At 45.4% G+C, this 17829-nt stretch overlaps 1 protein-coding gene across 2 annotated transcripts; it reads left to right on the top strand.

Annotated features, from left to right (window-relative positions):
• The first annotated feature begins 3644 nt into the window (after positions 1-3644).
• Positions 3645-17465, top strand: SPERT (spermatid associated). Of its 2 annotated transcripts, XM_008062139.1 has the most exons (3): positions 3645-3836; positions 4134-4214; positions 16287-17465. In XM_008062139.1, the coding sequence occupies exons 1-3, from the start codon at positions 3762-3764 to the stop codon at positions 17463-17465; spliced, it is 1335 nt and encodes a 444-aa protein (XP_008060330.1). In that variant the 5' UTR covers positions 3645-3761. The 2 variants fall into 2 exon arrangements, with proteins under 2 accessions (XP_008060330.1, XP_008060331.1); XM_008062140.1 differs by lacking the exon at positions 4134-4214.
• The last annotated feature ends 364 nt before the right edge of the window (positions 17466-17829 follow it).

Raw genomic sequence — 17829 nt, forward strand, 5'->3', positions numbered from 1 at the left:
GTCCTTTGTTAGGATAGCCCTAGGAAAAAAATAAAACAGCTTCCCTCTCCATTCAATCTCCCCATCTCAGCCACGATGGGCCGCAAGCCTCTCAGCTCTGTAACCCCTTCCAGCCCTCACACTTTGATGACTCCACGTTTCTATTGTGCTGTGCACAGCTCTTCTTACATAACATGGTGGCTGTGCAGGTGCTTGTATGAGGTGTGTGCATAACTGAAAACAGAATCCTGTTTTCAGACAGCATAGGAGTTAACCACTTAAAAGAAAACAATCCTTGGAAAAAGAGAAAGCAAGTGTTGGTGAGCATGTGGTGATATTGAAACACTTTTGCTGAAGGGAACGTAGAAAGGTGCAGCTGGTTTGGAAAGCAGAGTGGAGTTTTCTCAGAAAATTATATCCAGCAATCCCACTTCTGAGTACATTTCCAGAAGAATCCAAAGCAGGATCTCAAAGGTATATTTTCATACCTATGTTCATTGTAGCACTATTCACAATTGCCAAGAGGTGGAAACAACACAAATGTTTATCAACAGATGCATGAATAAACAAAATGTGGGGTGTGTGTGTGTATACAGTATTCTTCATTCTTTAGAAAGAAAAATGTCCTATGTCAAAGCATGAATGAAACTTGATGCCATTATGCTAAATGAATAAGTCAGTCACACAAAAACAAATACTCTGACTTCACTCACACATCTAAAGGAGTCAAAATCATAGACCCAGAATAGAAAGATGGTAGCTAAGGGTTGAGGGGAGGGGATGGGGTAATTAGTGTTTAATGTGCATAGAGTATTCGTTTTGCAAGATGAAAAAATTCTAGAGATCTGTTGCACAACAATGTAAATATCGTTAACGAAAAAGAAAAACAAACTCTGTAAAGTATTTTAAAGAAGTTTATTCTGAGCCAGTATGAGTGACCATGGCCCAGGGAAAACAAATGCAAGAAACCCTCCACTAAATGGTCTCCAGATTATAGTTTGGTTTTGTGTATTTCAGGGAGGCAGGTGTTACAGGCAAAGACATAAATCAATACATGGAAGGCATACATTGGTTTAGCCCTAAAAGGCAAGATTTCTCGAAATGGGAGCTTACGAATCATAGGTGGATTGAGGGATTCTTTAACTTGCAACTGGTTAAAGGAAAAAAACTTTGTCTAAAAATTTGGTGTTAGCAGAAATGAATGTTTCAGTTAATATAAGGAAGTCTGCTAAGCATAGAGCAAGCCACAATATACTGGGTCAAAATGACCTGTTATGTCACCTACAGGTCTTGTCTTGCATGACCTTAGGTCTTGTTTATAATTTGGTATCTTATTGCCACAAAGAGTCTGTTTTGCCGGTCTCATTATCTTTATTTTTACATTAACCTTGGCTAGCTATTGTGTCTAAACTCCAAAAGGGATGGAGTATAACGAGATGTGTCCAACCACTCATTTTGTCATGGCCAGGAACTTAGTTTTTAAGGTTTGTCTGGGGTTCCTTTGGCCAAGAGGGGGTCCATTCTGTCAGTTGAAGGATTTAGGATTTTATTTTTCACTTACAATATGGCCAACACTACTGAACTACCCACGAAATAATGTTTAAGATGGTAAATTCATTTTTAAAATTTATTTAATTTAATATTTTTTGAGTCAGGGTCTCACTGTTGCCCAGACTGGAGATTCTCAGGTCTCCTCCTGCAATCAGTTGTTTCTTTGGTGGGGTGCTCCTGATTGGATTGTTTCTACTGCTGCTATGTCACAAAGGGGTAGCCTTGCTCTCTTCAGAGTCACTTAAGGCCCCGTTGGAAGATCAAGGCCCCATTAGAAGATCATGGCCATGCAGCCAGAGGGGTTAAAATGTAGGATGGAGGAGTCCAATGCAGAGGTAATTGCCTGAAAGCTCTGTCCAGGGCTGTGCAGGAAGAAGGTCAATGACCAGTGGGCATTTTATGTCTATAATTGTTGTTGTTCTGAGTCGAGGTCTTACTCTATCACCCAGGCTGGAGTGCTGTGGCATGATCACGGCTCACCACAGCCTCAAACTTCTGGGCTTAGGAATTTCTCCCGTTTCAGTCTCCTGAGTAGCTGGGACTACAGTCTTGCATCGCCACACCTAGCTAATTTTTATGATTTTTTTTTGTAGAGTTGAGGTCTCGCTATGTTGCCCAGTCTGGTCTGGAACTTCTGGGTTGAAGCAATCCTCCTGCCTTGGCTTCCTAAAGTGCTGGCATTATAGGTGTGAGCTACCATTTCCTTCCTAAAATAGTAAATTTAATGTTATTTGTATGTAATCACAATTTTAAAAACCCAAAGAAAAGAAACTTTTGAAGAGTTCCTTTGTAGAATGAAGAAATCTTTGGTAATATAATTAATCACCTTCTTGGTGTTTCCATAAGTATATCTTTGCATCTTTGTACATTGGATTTTCTTAAAGCAAAGCTTGCTTGTAATGATATGTGATGTGCAAACAGGCGATTATGATATCTCCAGATCTGCTGACCCTGGTCTACCACTTCCTTCCCACCATCTACGGCATAAAAATGTGGAACTGGGGCTCTCTGGCTAATAAGAAGCTTGAGGTACACAAAAGGGCTTCTATTAACAGCCTCTAGAGCTGAATGATTTGACAGAATTAAAGGCAGAGGGCTGGGCATTGTGGTCTTGATACAGTTTCTACATATGGTATAATAAAAGTATATATTTGACCTTTGTCCCTGGTTCTTGGCAGAGAGCTCCCAAAGCCCTTGGAATTTCCTGAGCGACAGAAGTGTCTTTTGTTGCTCATAACAAGTGCAACTGGAATACACCTGAGTTTAAGCTCAAGAGGTGACTCTTGGGAGATGGGGTCTGGTTGCTGAAGAACCAACCATAGAATTAGAGACTTGGAACTTTCAGAGTCCTAAGACACCCCCGCCCACCTCTGGGAAGGGGAGACGGGCTGGAGATTGAGTTCAACTTATGGACAATTATTTAATTCTCTCTGGACAATACTTTAATTAATCGTGCCTATGTAATGAGAGCTCCACAAACCTCCTAAACAATGGGGTTCAGAGAGCTTCGGGTTGGTGAACACATTGGGATGCTGGGAATGTGAAATGCCCAGAGGAAGTATGGAAGATCTTTGCCACCACCTCCACCCTCCAATACCTTGTTCTGTGTATTTCTTCCATTTGGTTGTTCTGGAATTGTAGTCTTTACAACAAAATTGTAATCATAAGTATTTTCCTGAGTTCTATGAGCCACTCTAGCAAATTATTGAACCCAAGGAGTGGGTTGTAGGAACCCCTGACTTATAACCAATCAGTCAGAAGTACAGGTGGCCCAAACTTGTGATTGGCATATGAAGTGAGGCAATCTTGTGGGACTGAGCCCTGACTTAACGGGATCTGATCCTAACTCCAGGTGGATAGTGTTAGAATGAGACTGAATTGTAGTGTCAGAGAATTGGGCAGTATCAAAAACAGCTCAGATTACATTTCCTCCCTTGGCCTGGCAGAATTCCATTCATGTTTCTTTCTCCTTGACTTATTCAACTCTCAGAAGAAGATGCTACCTCCCGAGAGACAAGAGGGCTCTCAACCTAGCCTGGTAGTGAGGATATCATTGGCAGTCAACATGACTCAACAGGGGCTAGTGCTTGGGCTATTGTGTGTCACACTGACCCTCACCAGCCCTGTGGTCACAGCCAACACCAGCTCTTCCTGCCTGTCAGATGCCTCATTCCCATCCGTGACACTCAGAGAGAAATTATGAGCCCTGAAAAATACCATACTGTTTTGTGATGTCACCTCTGGAATGTTCTGAGTGTTTTGGTGACCAACTTCTGCATAGGACCTATACCTGGCACCTCACATTGGTATGGCTTTTTACTGGAGATAGAAATAATTATCTTAGACAAGCTTCGGTTACCTCTGCTTCAAGGACTTTCAAGGGGCTTTTACATTAACTATAATACTCTCTTAATTTCTGTTCAGAGACTGATGAAGCATCTTGCCAGATATCACTTACACATTCTTTCAGACTCGGATTTTCATAATGTACATATTTGACAGGAGGGGCATAAAAAAGTAGAAAGTTGTGTGTTTTCCAGGTGAGAAATTGAGGCCCAAGGATGAGTTGAGAAGCAGATACCTTATCTTCTCTTTTTTTACAGCACTCAAGGCCAAATTTTACAAGAAAAAGAGATAGCAGATCTGAAAGCCTAGAGATTCCAATCAATGTTGTTCTACCTCAGGTAGGGATAATCACAGAAGGATGTAATCACAGTGTTAGTCAGAATAGCTCTCCTCAAAAAGTTTTAACAAGATGTTATAGAATGAGTACAGGAGTCAGGGCCTCAGATTCTAGTTGTGGGTTGGCTGCCAACCAGCTGTGTGCTGGGGAAGGTCACGCAGCCTTTCTGGGCCTTGATTCCCCTTCCTTGAATGAAGTGGTTGGGTTAGATAACCTGGTGAGAACTTTCAGTCCTAACATTCCAAGTTTCTATGATACGCTGAAATAATCCAACCTTCTCAAAACAAGATCTTTTGTTGCTGACTGTTTTCAACTACTTTGGATTTCCGAGGGAGGAGGTGGGGTGTGGTAATAATTAGAACTGGGTCTTGGAATCAAATGCATATGAATGAATCAGTGAGAAGAAAATCTAGTATGGGACACAGGGATGCAGAATCATTTGGAGACGCCAAGAGAATTAAGCCCCGCTATGTACCAAAGATAGTGTGTAAGGGGGATGGGCACGGGTGTTTCTGAGGCCAATTCATTGGTCCTGACAGGCTGGAGGTCTCCTCCTGCAATCAGCTGTTTCCTTGGTGGGGTCCTCTTGGTTGAATTGTTTTTACTGCTGCTATGTCACAAAGGGGTGGCCTTGCTCTCTCCAGAGTCATCTCAGATCTCATCAGAAGATCAAGGTCCTATTAGAAGACCATGGCCATGCAACCATAGGGGTTGAAATGTAGGATGGAGGAGTCCAATGCAGAGGTAACCAGGGCTCTGTCCAGGGCTGTGCAGGAGGAGGGTTGATGACCAGTGGGCACTTTATGTCTATAGTTGTCATTGTTGTTTTTGAGTTGGGGTCTCACTCTGTTACCCTGGCTGGAGTGCAGTGGCATGATCACGGCTCACCACAGCCTTGACCTCCTGGGCTCAGGCAATCTCCCACCTCAGCCTCCCAAGTAGCTGGAACTACAGGTGCTCAGCACCATGCTTGGCTAATTTTTAATTTATTTATTTTGGTAAAGATGAGGTTTCACTATGTTTCCCAGGCTAGTCTTGAACTCCTGGACTGAAACAATCCTCCTGCCTTGGCCTCCTAAAGTGCTGGGATTACAGGCGTGAATCACCACACCTAGCCTATTATATAATTGTAGGCAGTTATGTTCAACAGGTGGCAAAAAAAAAAAAGGAAACAAGAAAACATTCTGAACATTTGTTTTCACATTATTATTATAACTATGTAATGAGCAGTCACCTTTCTATACATTGCAGCTAATGAATCTTAGCCAGATATAAGATAACTTTCTCCTGATCGTTCAACAGAATGACAACAAGCTGTAGGAATCCCTACAGGTCTGATTCTTTCTACTTGAAATACATATGGAGTTCTGTGGACCATACTGCCCTGAGGATGGGGGTTGCTGCTTTGGTTTCCTTTACAGCCCACATAAACCAATCTTTACATGGCTAAGGAACAGGTAGAGGATGCCAACCTGGGGGTAAGCATGAGGACAGGAATGGGATGTGAAAGAGTAGTGGCTGGGTGATAGAGATTGGAAAGATTCCTCCATCACAGCCAGCACAACTCCTCCTACCCAGCTCCCAGAAAGAGTCCAAAAGTCAAGGAGGAGACAAGGTGGCATAAGACAGTGGAGCTTGTTCTGTAACCGCCCACTTCCTGTGCTGGAGGACCTGGTGCTGCTGCTGTGTTTTGGAGGGCAGGGTGGAAGGAGAAGATATCTGCCCTGTGCCCCAGGCACGCACCAGGTTTTGGACACCTGCCAGGATGCTCAAGACGAGCTCTTGTGGGGAGGATCATGGGTGTCTAGAGCTAGGTGATACGAACCTAGCCACCACCGGGGCCGTGGGAAGGATGAAGGTGCTCTCTCTGCCTCCCAAATGAGATGGCACATGGCTTGGGGGAAAGGATTGATCTGGGAAGCAAGCAGGGGAGGGAATATTGACTGAACACTGATGGGACCATGTGGTGGGCACAGGGCCATGCGAGTGTGAAGTAGAGATTTTACAGGTATGGGAACTGGGAACTAAAGCAACCCCACTAGTGGTGGCAGAGCTGGAGGAAGGAGCTTTGACCCAGATCCCCACCCATGCGCTCTGCTATGCCACGAGCTGGGCACATGCCTCTTGGCTGGTCCAGATCACATCTTAGCTCTGTGATTCTTCTCTAGCTATTAGGAGATGGTGCCTCCTCTCCCCCATTTTAACTGCTCATCCTTGAGCTCTCTGTATGCCTCTGCCACATGCTGCTTTATTCTGTAATGGAGTTCATTTTAGAAGGGACTTGCAGCGGCCGCTCTTTTTCCAGAAAGTGTCTCTGGCACCTGTCTCCCAGTCCCTCCATGCTTCGGGCTCCTCAGTTACACTGCAAAGGCCTGTGATTCACTACTTGTTATCACCCTTAGGTCTTTTCGGGTCTTATTGATTTCCCCTTTTTCTTAGTCGCATTAAATATTTGTGTTTTCTGATCTATTTCCCTCCAGTGCATTAACTTGCAAGCCATCAATGTTATTTCCTGTTCCTTTTGTACATAATGATGGAGTTCTCCCAGGCATCCGCATTTCCCCAATGAGCGTGCTCTGTGAATTTCATTAAGGCATTGTTTACTCCTAGGTCATTAAGAAGGAGCTGCACCAGATCAGAACACGCTCCCATAGCCCCCTCCAGTGCCACCGTCACCCCTCCCTGCTGCCTTTTCTCCTTCCCCTTTGTCTGGGTTTGTTGCTCAGAAGCGGTGGAATCTTACTGATGGTACCCCACCTCTGTCAAGTGGAATCACAAGTCAGAGGAAGATTTCAGGAGATTCTGTTAAACAATTGTCTAAAACTACCACAGATGACATCTCCGTTATCCTCTTTGCTGTTAACGTTGTATTTCTACCAAAATGAATCACATTTACCTTGTGAACTATCCTTTTACCTGTGAGCATCTATTAAAACAAACATTGGCTTGGTCGTGTTGCTAGGGAGCTGAGTTAATTTAAAATGATGGCAGTGAGACTCAGTTTTGCCGTTTCATCTGGAAATCAGCATACTTAGCTTTTCATTCTGGGATCCTAGGGCGTCTCAGCTTCACACGGCCTAAATGTACCTCAGATGGCTGTGTGTTCTCTGATAGCACTACCCGGTACTCAGTAATGTTGACAAAATTGGTATTTAAAAAACTTGGTCAGCGAGCTTGGACTCTGCCGGAAATGTTTGGACTTCTCTTCTGGACTGTAGTAGCTACATTTTTCTGGGAGTGGAGAGAACGTCAGTGCACAACAGCTAAGCCCAGCTATTCATTGTTCAGTCTTGTCCCCACACTCTTTGGATGGGAAGCCCCAGCCCCAGTAAATCCACCCCAAAAGGCCTCATCCAAAGGGTCCTTCTTCTTAAGAGTCCTGCAACATCGGCAAGGGAATTTGGTCCTATCACCTCCCCTGTGCCCTGTGGTCTTTGCCCTTTGCCTCCCCTTTTTTTTTTGAGTTGGAGTCTCACTCCTTCGTCCAGACTGGGGTGCAGTGGCCGCTCCCGGTCACCGCAGCCTCTATCTGCTGGGCTCTGGCGATTCTTTCGCCTCAGCCTTCCAAGTAGCTGGAACTACAGGCGCGCGCTACCAAGCTGGCTAATTTTTGATTTATTGTACAGATGAGTTCTCACCAAGTTGCCAGGTGGGTCTCGAACCCGCAGGCTCAGGCAATCCACTCACCTCAGCCTCCCAAAGCACAGGATTACAGGCTGAACCACCGAGCCCGGTTTGCCTCCCTTTTTTCAATTGTCTGCTCTTCCATGTTCTTGGTGGCAAGTGATCTGACCAGAGGCATAGGGTTGTTGGTGATCTCAAGGCTTTTCCTCCCAGGACCACTCATATTTAAGAAGGAGACGCCAGGGAACGGGCCAGGCCTAATGCTAAGGAAGAATTCCAACCCACAGATGGGATTTGAGTATCCACGAGGATGATATGCGTGCCCAGGGCCCTTCCTGGACCACCAACCCTAATGTGTCATTTGGTCACAGCAATAAGCACATTGCTCCTGAGGACAGTTTCTTGGTTGCTTTTCTAAGAACACCTGGTGGAAGGATATGATGGTCCCACAGTCAGTTATATTTTCTTTGGCATCAACTTCCTATCCCATCCTTTCATGAAAAAGCCAGTCTTTTTCTCTCTTACTTCCTGGATCTATATCCCTTTATGAGGGCATTTCTCAGAGGGCAGGAGAGAGACAGTTCTTTCTACCAGAGGCTTTACTTCCCAGGCTTTGGAGAAACTTTCTGGGTTGCTCCAGGGGCTTTTCATTGGCAGAGCTCTTATCAGGCTAAAGGATGTCAGGGCAGATTAGCTCAGCCCATGAAACCAACCCAGTAATACCACTGGTTGAGGAGTCCTTCAGAGAGGGAACTGGTTTCAAACATAGGCTGAGGAGGCCTGGGGTCCTATACCTGCCTGTGTGTGCTCAGCTCGGATACTTGCTTTTTGAACAGCCCTTTTGTAAAGAAATATATTCTACATTTGCTATGGTGGTTTAGACCAGGAATGTTTAAATCTTACCAGTAGAACTAGATGTTGGTCATTTTATTTAAAAAAAAAATTTTTTTTTTTAAATTTTGAGTCAAGGTCTCACTCTGTTGCCCAGGCTGGAGTGCAGTAGCATGGTCATGGCTCACCACAACCTCGATCCCTTGGGCTTAGGTGATTCTTCCACCTTATTCCAGAGCAGCTGGGACTACAGGTGTGCACCACTATGGCTGGCTAATTTTTAAAACAAAATTTTGTAGAGACGAGGTCTCACTATGTTACCTAAGCCAGTCTTGAACTCCTGGGCTCAAGCAATCCTCCCGCTTTGGCCTCCCAAAGTGCTGAGATTACAGGCATGAGCCACCACGCTGGGCCATCTGTTGGTCTTTATGACAGGTTGCCTACCACTTTCTTGCCCTCTTGACGACCCCAGGAAGTAGGCAGCTATGTTTGGGCTCATTTTAGAGGTGACATTTAGAGAAGTGAAGTGACTTTCTCAAGATCAGAGGTAGGAATTTTAAGCCCCAAACTCCTGGGAATTTAGGACATCTGCCCTTATTGAAGTATCGATTCAAGATGACAAAATGAACAATGAGCATGCTTGTGTGCGGGGGGTGGGTAGCTTTCTCGAAGGGGCTACACAGATGGACCTAGGGCTTTGTGAAATGTACACAGGGAAACCCACCATTACAGATTTTACATCATGCAGTAATAGCTATGCCCTGGGGCTATTTGAAAGATTTTTGTATTTGAGTCCGGGTCTCACTCTTGCCCAAGCTTGAGTGCAGTGGCTTGATAACGACTCAATTAGGCTTGACCTCCTAGGCTTAAGTGATCCTTCTGCCTCAGCCTCCTCAATAACTGGGACTACAGGTGTGTGCCACGCCTGGCTAAGTTTTTAAATTTTTTTGTAGAGATAAAGTCTCACTATGTTGCCTAGGCTGGTCTATTTAAAAGTTTTTAAATATGAATTGAAATGAGGATACAGCTTTACTAAAAGCACTAAAATATTAAGACAAAAAATATTGCCACTTTTGTAGACCAAACATGATAAAATATTCAATTGCTTATAGTTAAATATATTTCCTCCTAACCTTTTAGTGCATTTTGGTTGACTCATTCATTGGCAAGGACTCATTAAGCTTCCACTGCATCTGAAGATTGTTGTTCTAATTCCCTGGACGAGCAATGTCAAAAAAACAAGAGACAGGTCACTGTTTTTAGAGAATTGAAATTTATTTATGCTGGAATTTAGTTAACAGGAATTAATTTATTATGCAATTTATTTAAATGTATATAATTTTATCACACAATTTATTTAATGGGACGGGGAGGGGACTGGTTGTAAGAGAACCATCACAAAGTAATGATATCAACACATGCGAAATAACATATCTGTGCACTGTGAAATGCTAGAATGAGTGTGGAGTTTGGAGTCAAGTATCCTATTTTAAACTCTGCTGCCTTGCCAGCTGTGTGATCTTAGGCAGAACCATGCCAGTTGTTTGGGGTAAGATATTACATATGAATATGGAAATCAGTTTGCATCTCATCTACACACAATAGTCACTCAGTAAGGGTTATGTTCTTTTTCTTGTTCTACACAATTTTTCCTTTAAGGAAATATTAAGTAATTTCTCTTCTAAATGTGGTAACCCTTCTTGCATGTTTGTAGCTTATTATAAACAAAGAAAATGTCACAAAGTCTCTTTTGATATCTGACCTCTACAATAAACCCTCTGAAATAAGTAAGGCAGTTGTGATGTTGCAACAGATAACCATTCATAGCAAGGTGCGAGAGGTACACTGTGCTAAAGGTTGTGAATAGCATGCCCTAGAGTTGGGCGTTGGCCCTATCTACATAAACATGGGGTGGACCTAAATCATGTTAGCATCTACATTTTCTAGATGTGGAAACTGAGGCACAGAAATTAAGTGACTTTTTAAAGGTCATGCCTTCATACAGTACCGAGGTGGGACTCTTCTGGCGTAATCATATCTGGTCCCCTGTTTCCCGTTCCTTGCTGCCTTCACTGATGCTTCCTGCATTTTGACCTCTCTCATTTGTGGCACTATTCATTGTTCCTTCAAATTGACTGGAAGTTCCCCGAGAGAAGGGTCTGTGAGTTTGGGACATAGTTGACACTGAATAATGTTAGTTGATTGACATAAATATGGAGGAAAAATTGGTGAATAACATTCTAAACAGGAGTATGATTAGGGTGAGGAATTTTCACAAGGCCAAAAAAGAGGTTTCCTTTGAGGAGTAAATGCAGCTAGCTCTGATTGGAATCTGGGAACTATCACAGAAAAAAATAATTTGTTTTGGATTAATGTCTTCCCAAGTTCAACAATTATTCTTGTCACATCTGAAAATACATGTATATCTAATATTTTTTCCTTAAATCTTCTCACTTTCAGAAACAGAAACAGTGCTGCTTTAGTAATATTATAGGATTATGGGTTTGATAAAATAGGTGTATTTTTCTAATACTCATTCAAATTAATACGTGACTATTTAGATGTTTTTAAAATGTTTACATCCTATGGTCCCGTGCAGAGGCTCACTCTTGTAATCCCGGTGGGAGGATCGCTTGAGTACAGGAGTGTGAAGCTGTAGTGAGCTATGATCATGCCACTGCACTTCAGCCTGATTGACAGAGCAAGACCCTGTCTCAAAAAAATTTTTTTTAAGGAAAAAAATGTATGTGTTCTAAGAAACTAAGCCCTGAGGTAATGCTGGACTTGACCACCTTCTTGGTCTTGTCTGGGGACAGGAGGGAAGACTGTAGGATTCAGTCAAGAGAATTTGGTTTCCTGTTAAGTAAGTAATGGAAGTCTTCCATTAAGGAAGACCTACTAGTCTATTAACATTTCCTGGATTAGGTGCTGTGGGCACAGAACAGAGAAAGCACGAGGCCTGCTTGGGAAGAGGATAAGATGCCAACTAGGTTGGAAAGAGAAGCTGCCGGAGCCACAGTGAAGCCGGTTTCCAAGTGTGTATCCACTGGACCTGGGAAAGTTAGGTCCAGAGGACACTTAGAGATAATGCCTCCAACCCTTCATTATGCATAAGTGGACACTAAGGCCACAAAGTGAGAGAATGTGATCAAGGTCACCTGATGATGTGCAAAAGGACAAGAGCCCAGATATTCAGGTTGGTGATAGTCAGGGGTATGCAACATTTTCAGGTTTCATTTAGTGCATCTCTGTTGTGGGGCCAGTCGAAAGCTGCTTGGGTAACCAGTTTGGAATGTAAAACAAAGGTAGCTGAACATCACTGTGGACTTAAACGTGAAGAGGCATAAAGCACGAGTGATTCCTCTTTGGATGGATAGTTGGATAGAGAAGAGTACTTCTCTGATTGAAATAAAACAAGAGTAAAGAAGAAATTAAGACTGTGGCGGGGGGGAGGGGGATTTGAACCTGACTCAGTATTTGCTGATATTAAGGGATTGTTGTTAAAATGTAAAGGAGTGATCATGGTATTGTGGTTCTGTTACATAGATACACAGTGATGTATTAATGGATTAAATGACATGATGTCGCTTTGCTTTCAAATAGTGGTGTGGAGACATTATGGAATCGGTAACGGGCTGAATGAAGCATGGCATGTGACATTTGGTGAAGCTGGATGATGGCTGCATGAACATTTATTAGATGAATCTCTTTGCTTTGTATATGTTTGAAATTTTCCATATTAAAATGTTAACGAAAAAATATTTTGACCCCCAAAGTACTGCAATCCTTTGATAAATCCATGGCGATTTTCCACGTGTGTACTTCCAACATATAGTTCAAAGAGCTGGAAGTGAGTTTGTGTCTTCGTAAGTGAACTAGTGCTGGTTATTTCACTTCTCTGAGTTTCAGTTTCTCCAGTCATAAAATGGGAGTAGTGGTAGTCTCTTATATGTCAGTTTGGTGAGGATTACATGAATTCAGTAGGTAAAATGTTTAGCTCAGGGTCTATAGGAAATTGGGGCTCAATATTTGTTTCCTTCTTCCCTTTCCTTCTTGGGATTGGGATACAACTGTTAACTAAAACCACATTTTTCCATGATAGTATCTTCTGGAGGCAGATTTTGCTGAGATGGAGCCCTGCACACTGGTTCTTAAGATCCACTTCTTATTGGCCTTGGCTAATCTTCCCATCAACGTTGGCTCTCAGGACCTTAAACCTACTGGGTTATCTACATTGAGTTTCATTCTGCCAAAGGAGCCAATGTGCTTTCCCAATTGAGAAATGTGAAAACCACAGAGGCTGAATTTATTTAAAGTAACTAAGATTCTGATTGCACAATGCCCTCGCGCCTTTGCTGTCTGGAAGCTTGAGCATATCCTTACAAAGTTAACGACGTGTGCTTATTGCAAAGTTAATGGCATAGAACTGCATCTTCTATTTATCTTCCAGTCTTAAAGAATTCTAATTATATATCTCTCCCTACACACATATGTAGAGCAGATAACTTGACTTGTTTTCTATCTTTTCTATCTGTTCAATTGTGAAATAACCTAAGACATAAGGAATTGATATTTGGAAAGCACTTTGAGGTACTTGGATGAAATGCTCTCGGGGTATTTAAAAGTAGCTATCATGATCTTATTTTTACTTAGATTCATTGCTGCCATTGTCGCTTCTTCTCCAATGTGTGTGCCGCCGGTTCGCGTCTTTGAATCCATCTCAGAATTCTTGCGTTAGTGAAATCTACTTTTCCTGATAACAAAACCTAACAATTCCATGGCACTTGGCAGTTTTAAAAACCTTTTTGCTCCGTTATCTCATTCAATCCTCACAACGGTGTTGTGAACTAAGCCAAGCACATACGATTGTTTTTACGCTACAGGTACGTTTCATTGACTTTGAAGGTTAGAAGGTTCCTTTAAGATCATGGAGTCTGACTCCCTCTGTTTACTCGTGAATAGTCTGGGTCTCAGAAAGGAAGAGAGAGCTCTCTGGTTTCAAACTGCCCATTAGTAATAGAACCAAGCTGGGCTCGATGGCTCAGCCTGTAATCCCGTGCCTTTGGGAGGCTGAGGTGAGTGGATTGCCTGAGCCCGCAGGTTCGAGACCCGCCTGGGCAACTTGGTGAGACCTCACCTCTACAATAAGTAAAAAACTAGCTGGGCGTGGTAGCGCGCGCCTATAATTCCAGCTACTTGGAAGGTTGAGGCAGAAGGATCGACGGAGCCCAGCAGGCGAGGCTGCGGTGGCCGGGAGCAGATACTGCACTCCAGTCTGGGCAACAGAGTGAGACTCCAACTCAAAAAAAAAAAAAAAAGAAAAAAAAAGTAATAGAACCAGGACAAGCGTTCCTGAGACCCCCAATATTGACCCCTCAGTCTTTAACCCTGGTGTAACCCTCACCTAGGCAAATTGCTCATTCGACTTGACTTATATCTGTCCTAACCACTAGCAGCCAGAATCACCTAAGGGAGCTGGTTAGAAATGCAGATTCCTGGGCCACACCTCATATGGAGTGAATCAGACTTGCCATGGGAGGCTGAGAAATCTGCATTTAAGATTCACAGGTGGCTCAAGTCTATAATCCCAGCACTTTGGGAGACTGAGGCAAGAGGACTGCCTGAGCCTGCGGGTTCGAGACCAGCATGGGCAATATGGTGAGACCCTGTCTCTACAATAAATCAAAAAAATTAGCTGGGTGTGGTAGTGCGTGCCTGTAGTTCCGGCTACTTGGAAGGCTGAGGTGGGGGGATCACCTGAGCCCAGCAGTTTGAGGCTGCGGTGTTTGGGAGCATGCCACTGTACTCCAGCCTGGGCAACAGAGTAAGACTCCAACTCAAAAAAAAATTAAAAAATCACTTGGAGGCCGGGCACAGTGGCTCACACCTGTAATCCCAGCACTTTGGGAGGCTGTGGTGAGAGGATTGCCTGAGTTCAAGACCAGTTTGGGCAACTTGGTGAGACCTCATCTCTACAAAAAATCAAAAAATTAGCTGGGCATGGTGGCGCATGCCTATAATTCCAGCTACTTGGAAGGCTGAGGTGGAAGGATTGCCCGAGCCCAGCAGGTAGAGGCTGCGGTGGCTGTGAGCATGCCACTGAACTCCAGCCTGGACAACAGAGTGAGACTCCAACTAAAAAAAACCAACAAAACTCATTTGAGTTATTTTTCTGTACTGGGAAGTGTGAGAGCCAGCTGGCTTACTGGATTTAAGCTCTGCGGATCTGATCCCTGCTTTGTGTTGTGGACTCGAGGGTTCTGGCTACCATCATGAACTCCTTGGTGCCTTTGCTGTCTTTATCACATGTTGAGCTCTCAACGCTCAGTGATATATCTGGGATGGTGCTCTTCCTTTCCAAAATTGTCAGCTGGACTCCGCTTTGAGCCTAGCCCTGTGTTGGGGGCTGGGGTAGTGGTTTTAGAAGCTGCTGGCAGAAAAAACTCAAGGGTGGTCAAGAGTGGAGAAGGAGCCCAAACAGGGCAAGGGAGAAAGCTGGATGACCAACAGTGCCGCCATTTTGGACACGGCAATTTGGATGGCTGTTGGGTGATTCATGCTGCCCCTCTACTAGTGCCAAGTGTGGGTGCACACCTATGACTGGGTACTTGGGAACAGTGTTAGTTCCCCCTCTAGGGTGACAGTGCCAGAGCCCGTGCTAAGTGGTTTCATACATTGCCTTTTTTAATCCTGAAAAGTCCTCATAAGGAAAGAAAGTAGATGCAATGTTTCCAGTATGAAATTGTGGAGACCAAAGCTCAAATAACTTGCCTACATTCTTGTAACTGATAAGTGGTGAGGCTAGAACTTAAAGCATATGGTTGACTCTAGAATCGATGCCTTTAATTTCCATGATACACAGTCAATTCTCAGTATTCATGAATTACATATTTCCAAATTTGCCTATTCACTAAAATGTGACCTCAAATCACATTTGCGACCCTCAAATCAGCTCATAGCACTTCTATGGTCATTCCTGGACATGCACAGATAGATGAGTCCCTAGCTGAGAGGCCTTCTTGTTCCAGCTCTCATACTGGAAAACAGTGTCTTTAGTTTGTTTTGTGTCATGTTTTCTGCATTCTTGAGCTTTCTGTTGGTGATTTTGCTGATAAAGTGGCTCCCAAGCCACTCGAAACCAAGTGTAGTATTCCCAATCACAAGCAGGCTGTGTCCTGCGGTACATGTTAGGGAAGCTTCCCTCAGACATGCGTGACAGCGCTGCTAAGGGCAAGTTCGATGCTGCTGAATCAACAATACACATTAATTAAGGTGTCTTCCAACAGAAGCACACCCAAAACAAGGTTAGACATGGATCAGATGGCAAAAATGTTGTGGCCAGAGGCTGGGAGGAACCTAGCCTCTATTTCCTCTAGAAGCAATGATGCAGCATTCACTAATTCCGTGCTGGAGTGCCTTTATAGAACAGACCCACCTGGAATAACAAGGATCAGCTGGGCTACCTTGTGAGGACCCCAGGAAGCAAAAGCACTCACCGTGGCTGGGCCAGACTCACAGACTGGGCTTATGTGGGGGTGTCCTGGCCTGTCGGCTTACCAGCCAGGCCTGGACGTGTCAGCCCCGTCCTTAACGCTGGTCTTCCCCTTCTCTCCCACAGAGGGGCACATCCGAGCCCTCCCTGAGGCTCCACAACTTGCACGGCACCCCTCGATGTGCGAGGCAGGCCGCCCCGCCCCGGCTGGGCCGCAGGGTGGTCAGCCAGCACGCCTACCCGCTGAACCGCTTCTCCTCGGTGCCCGGGGACCCCATGGAGCGCCCCACCGCCTCCCAGGCCGACCCAGAGCTGGACTACAACCCGCCGTGGGTGCAGCTCAGCGACGAGATGTTCGTCTTCCAGGACGGGCGGTGGGTGAACGAGAACTGCCGCCTGCAGCCTCCATACTTCTCCCCCTCGCCCTCCTTCCACCATAAACTGCACAAGAGGCTGGCCAAGGAGCGCCTGCTGCAGGAGGAGAACAAGTCTCTGCGCGAGGAGAACAAGGCCCTGCGGGAGGAGAACAACAAGATCCTGCAGGTCCTCTGGGAGGAGCACAAGGCCGCGCGGGGCGGGGAGAGGAGCCGGGCTCCCTCGCCCCTGCTGCACGAGGACAGCAGGCCCCTGGAGGCGGCGAAGAAGTACAACGCGGCCCTGCAGACGTTCCGGGGCAAGGAGACCGTCGCCCTTCAGCAGCTCAGGGAGGAGAACCGCACCCTGCAGCTCCTCATGGAGGAGAACCGCACCCTGCAGCGGCTGCTGGAGCAGAGACAGGCCTACTGGGCCCAGACAGAGGACAAGGCCGTCCCCACAGAGGAAGACCAGGTAGCACCCTCTCCCAGCGAGGAGCCTCACGGCCCCGGGCTGCTGCCGGATCAGGGCCCAGGCCTCTCCTCCCCCTTCGAGGAGTCCAAAGGACCCTCGGCCCCACAGGAGGACGCCAAGACGCTGCGCGCCCTACGGGAGATGGTCAACAACCTGTCTGGGCCTTCCGAGGAAGAGGAGGGCAAGGCAGGCCCAGGCCTGCTCGACGGTGGCCAGTGCCTGCAGCTCCTGAGAGAGATGAATCAGGCCCTGCAGGCCCTGCGTGAGGAGAACAGGGCGCACGTGCTGTGGGAGGAGCACCGGGCCTTCCAGGAGGAGAGCAAGGCCTTGTGGAAAAACAGTGAACTGAAGCTGCAGCAGAAGCTGGTCATTGATACAGTGACCGAGGTCACCGCCCGCATGGAGATGCTCATCGAGGAGCTCAGCGCCTTCATGCCGACCAAGAGCAAGGACGCCAAGAAGCCCAGTAGGGTCTGAGCCTTCCCCCGCTGTGCCCTGGAACACTAAGTCAAGGTCACAGAACACTGGGCAAAAGACAGTCCTTTGCCTTCCTTCGTCTTCCCCTCCTCCCCCCCCACCAGTCCTTGCCTGGGAAGAGCAGTGGCCTTGCAACACGCAGAGATGTAATAAAGGTGTGAGGAGGCTGGGGCAAGTCAACACCGGTGTGCTGCCTGGCTTCTTTTTCTTTCCTTTTATAAAAAGTAGGCTTAATTTTTCAGAGCAATCTTGGATTCACAGCTAAATTGAGCAGAAAGTACTGAGAATTTCCATATACCCCCTGCATACCCTTCTTCATGATCACCGTCCCTCCAGAGTGGTACATTAGTGACAATCTTTGAAC

The sequence above is a fragment of the Carlito syrichta genome, unplaced genomic scaffold, assembly GCF_000164805.1.
Source record: "Carlito syrichta isolate Samal-C Ts95f unplaced genomic scaffold, Tarsius_syrichta-2.0.1 Scaffold305658, whole genome shotgun sequence".
NCBI classification, from domain to species: domain Eukaryota; kingdom Metazoa; phylum Chordata; class Mammalia; order Primates; family Tarsiidae; genus Carlito; species Carlito syrichta.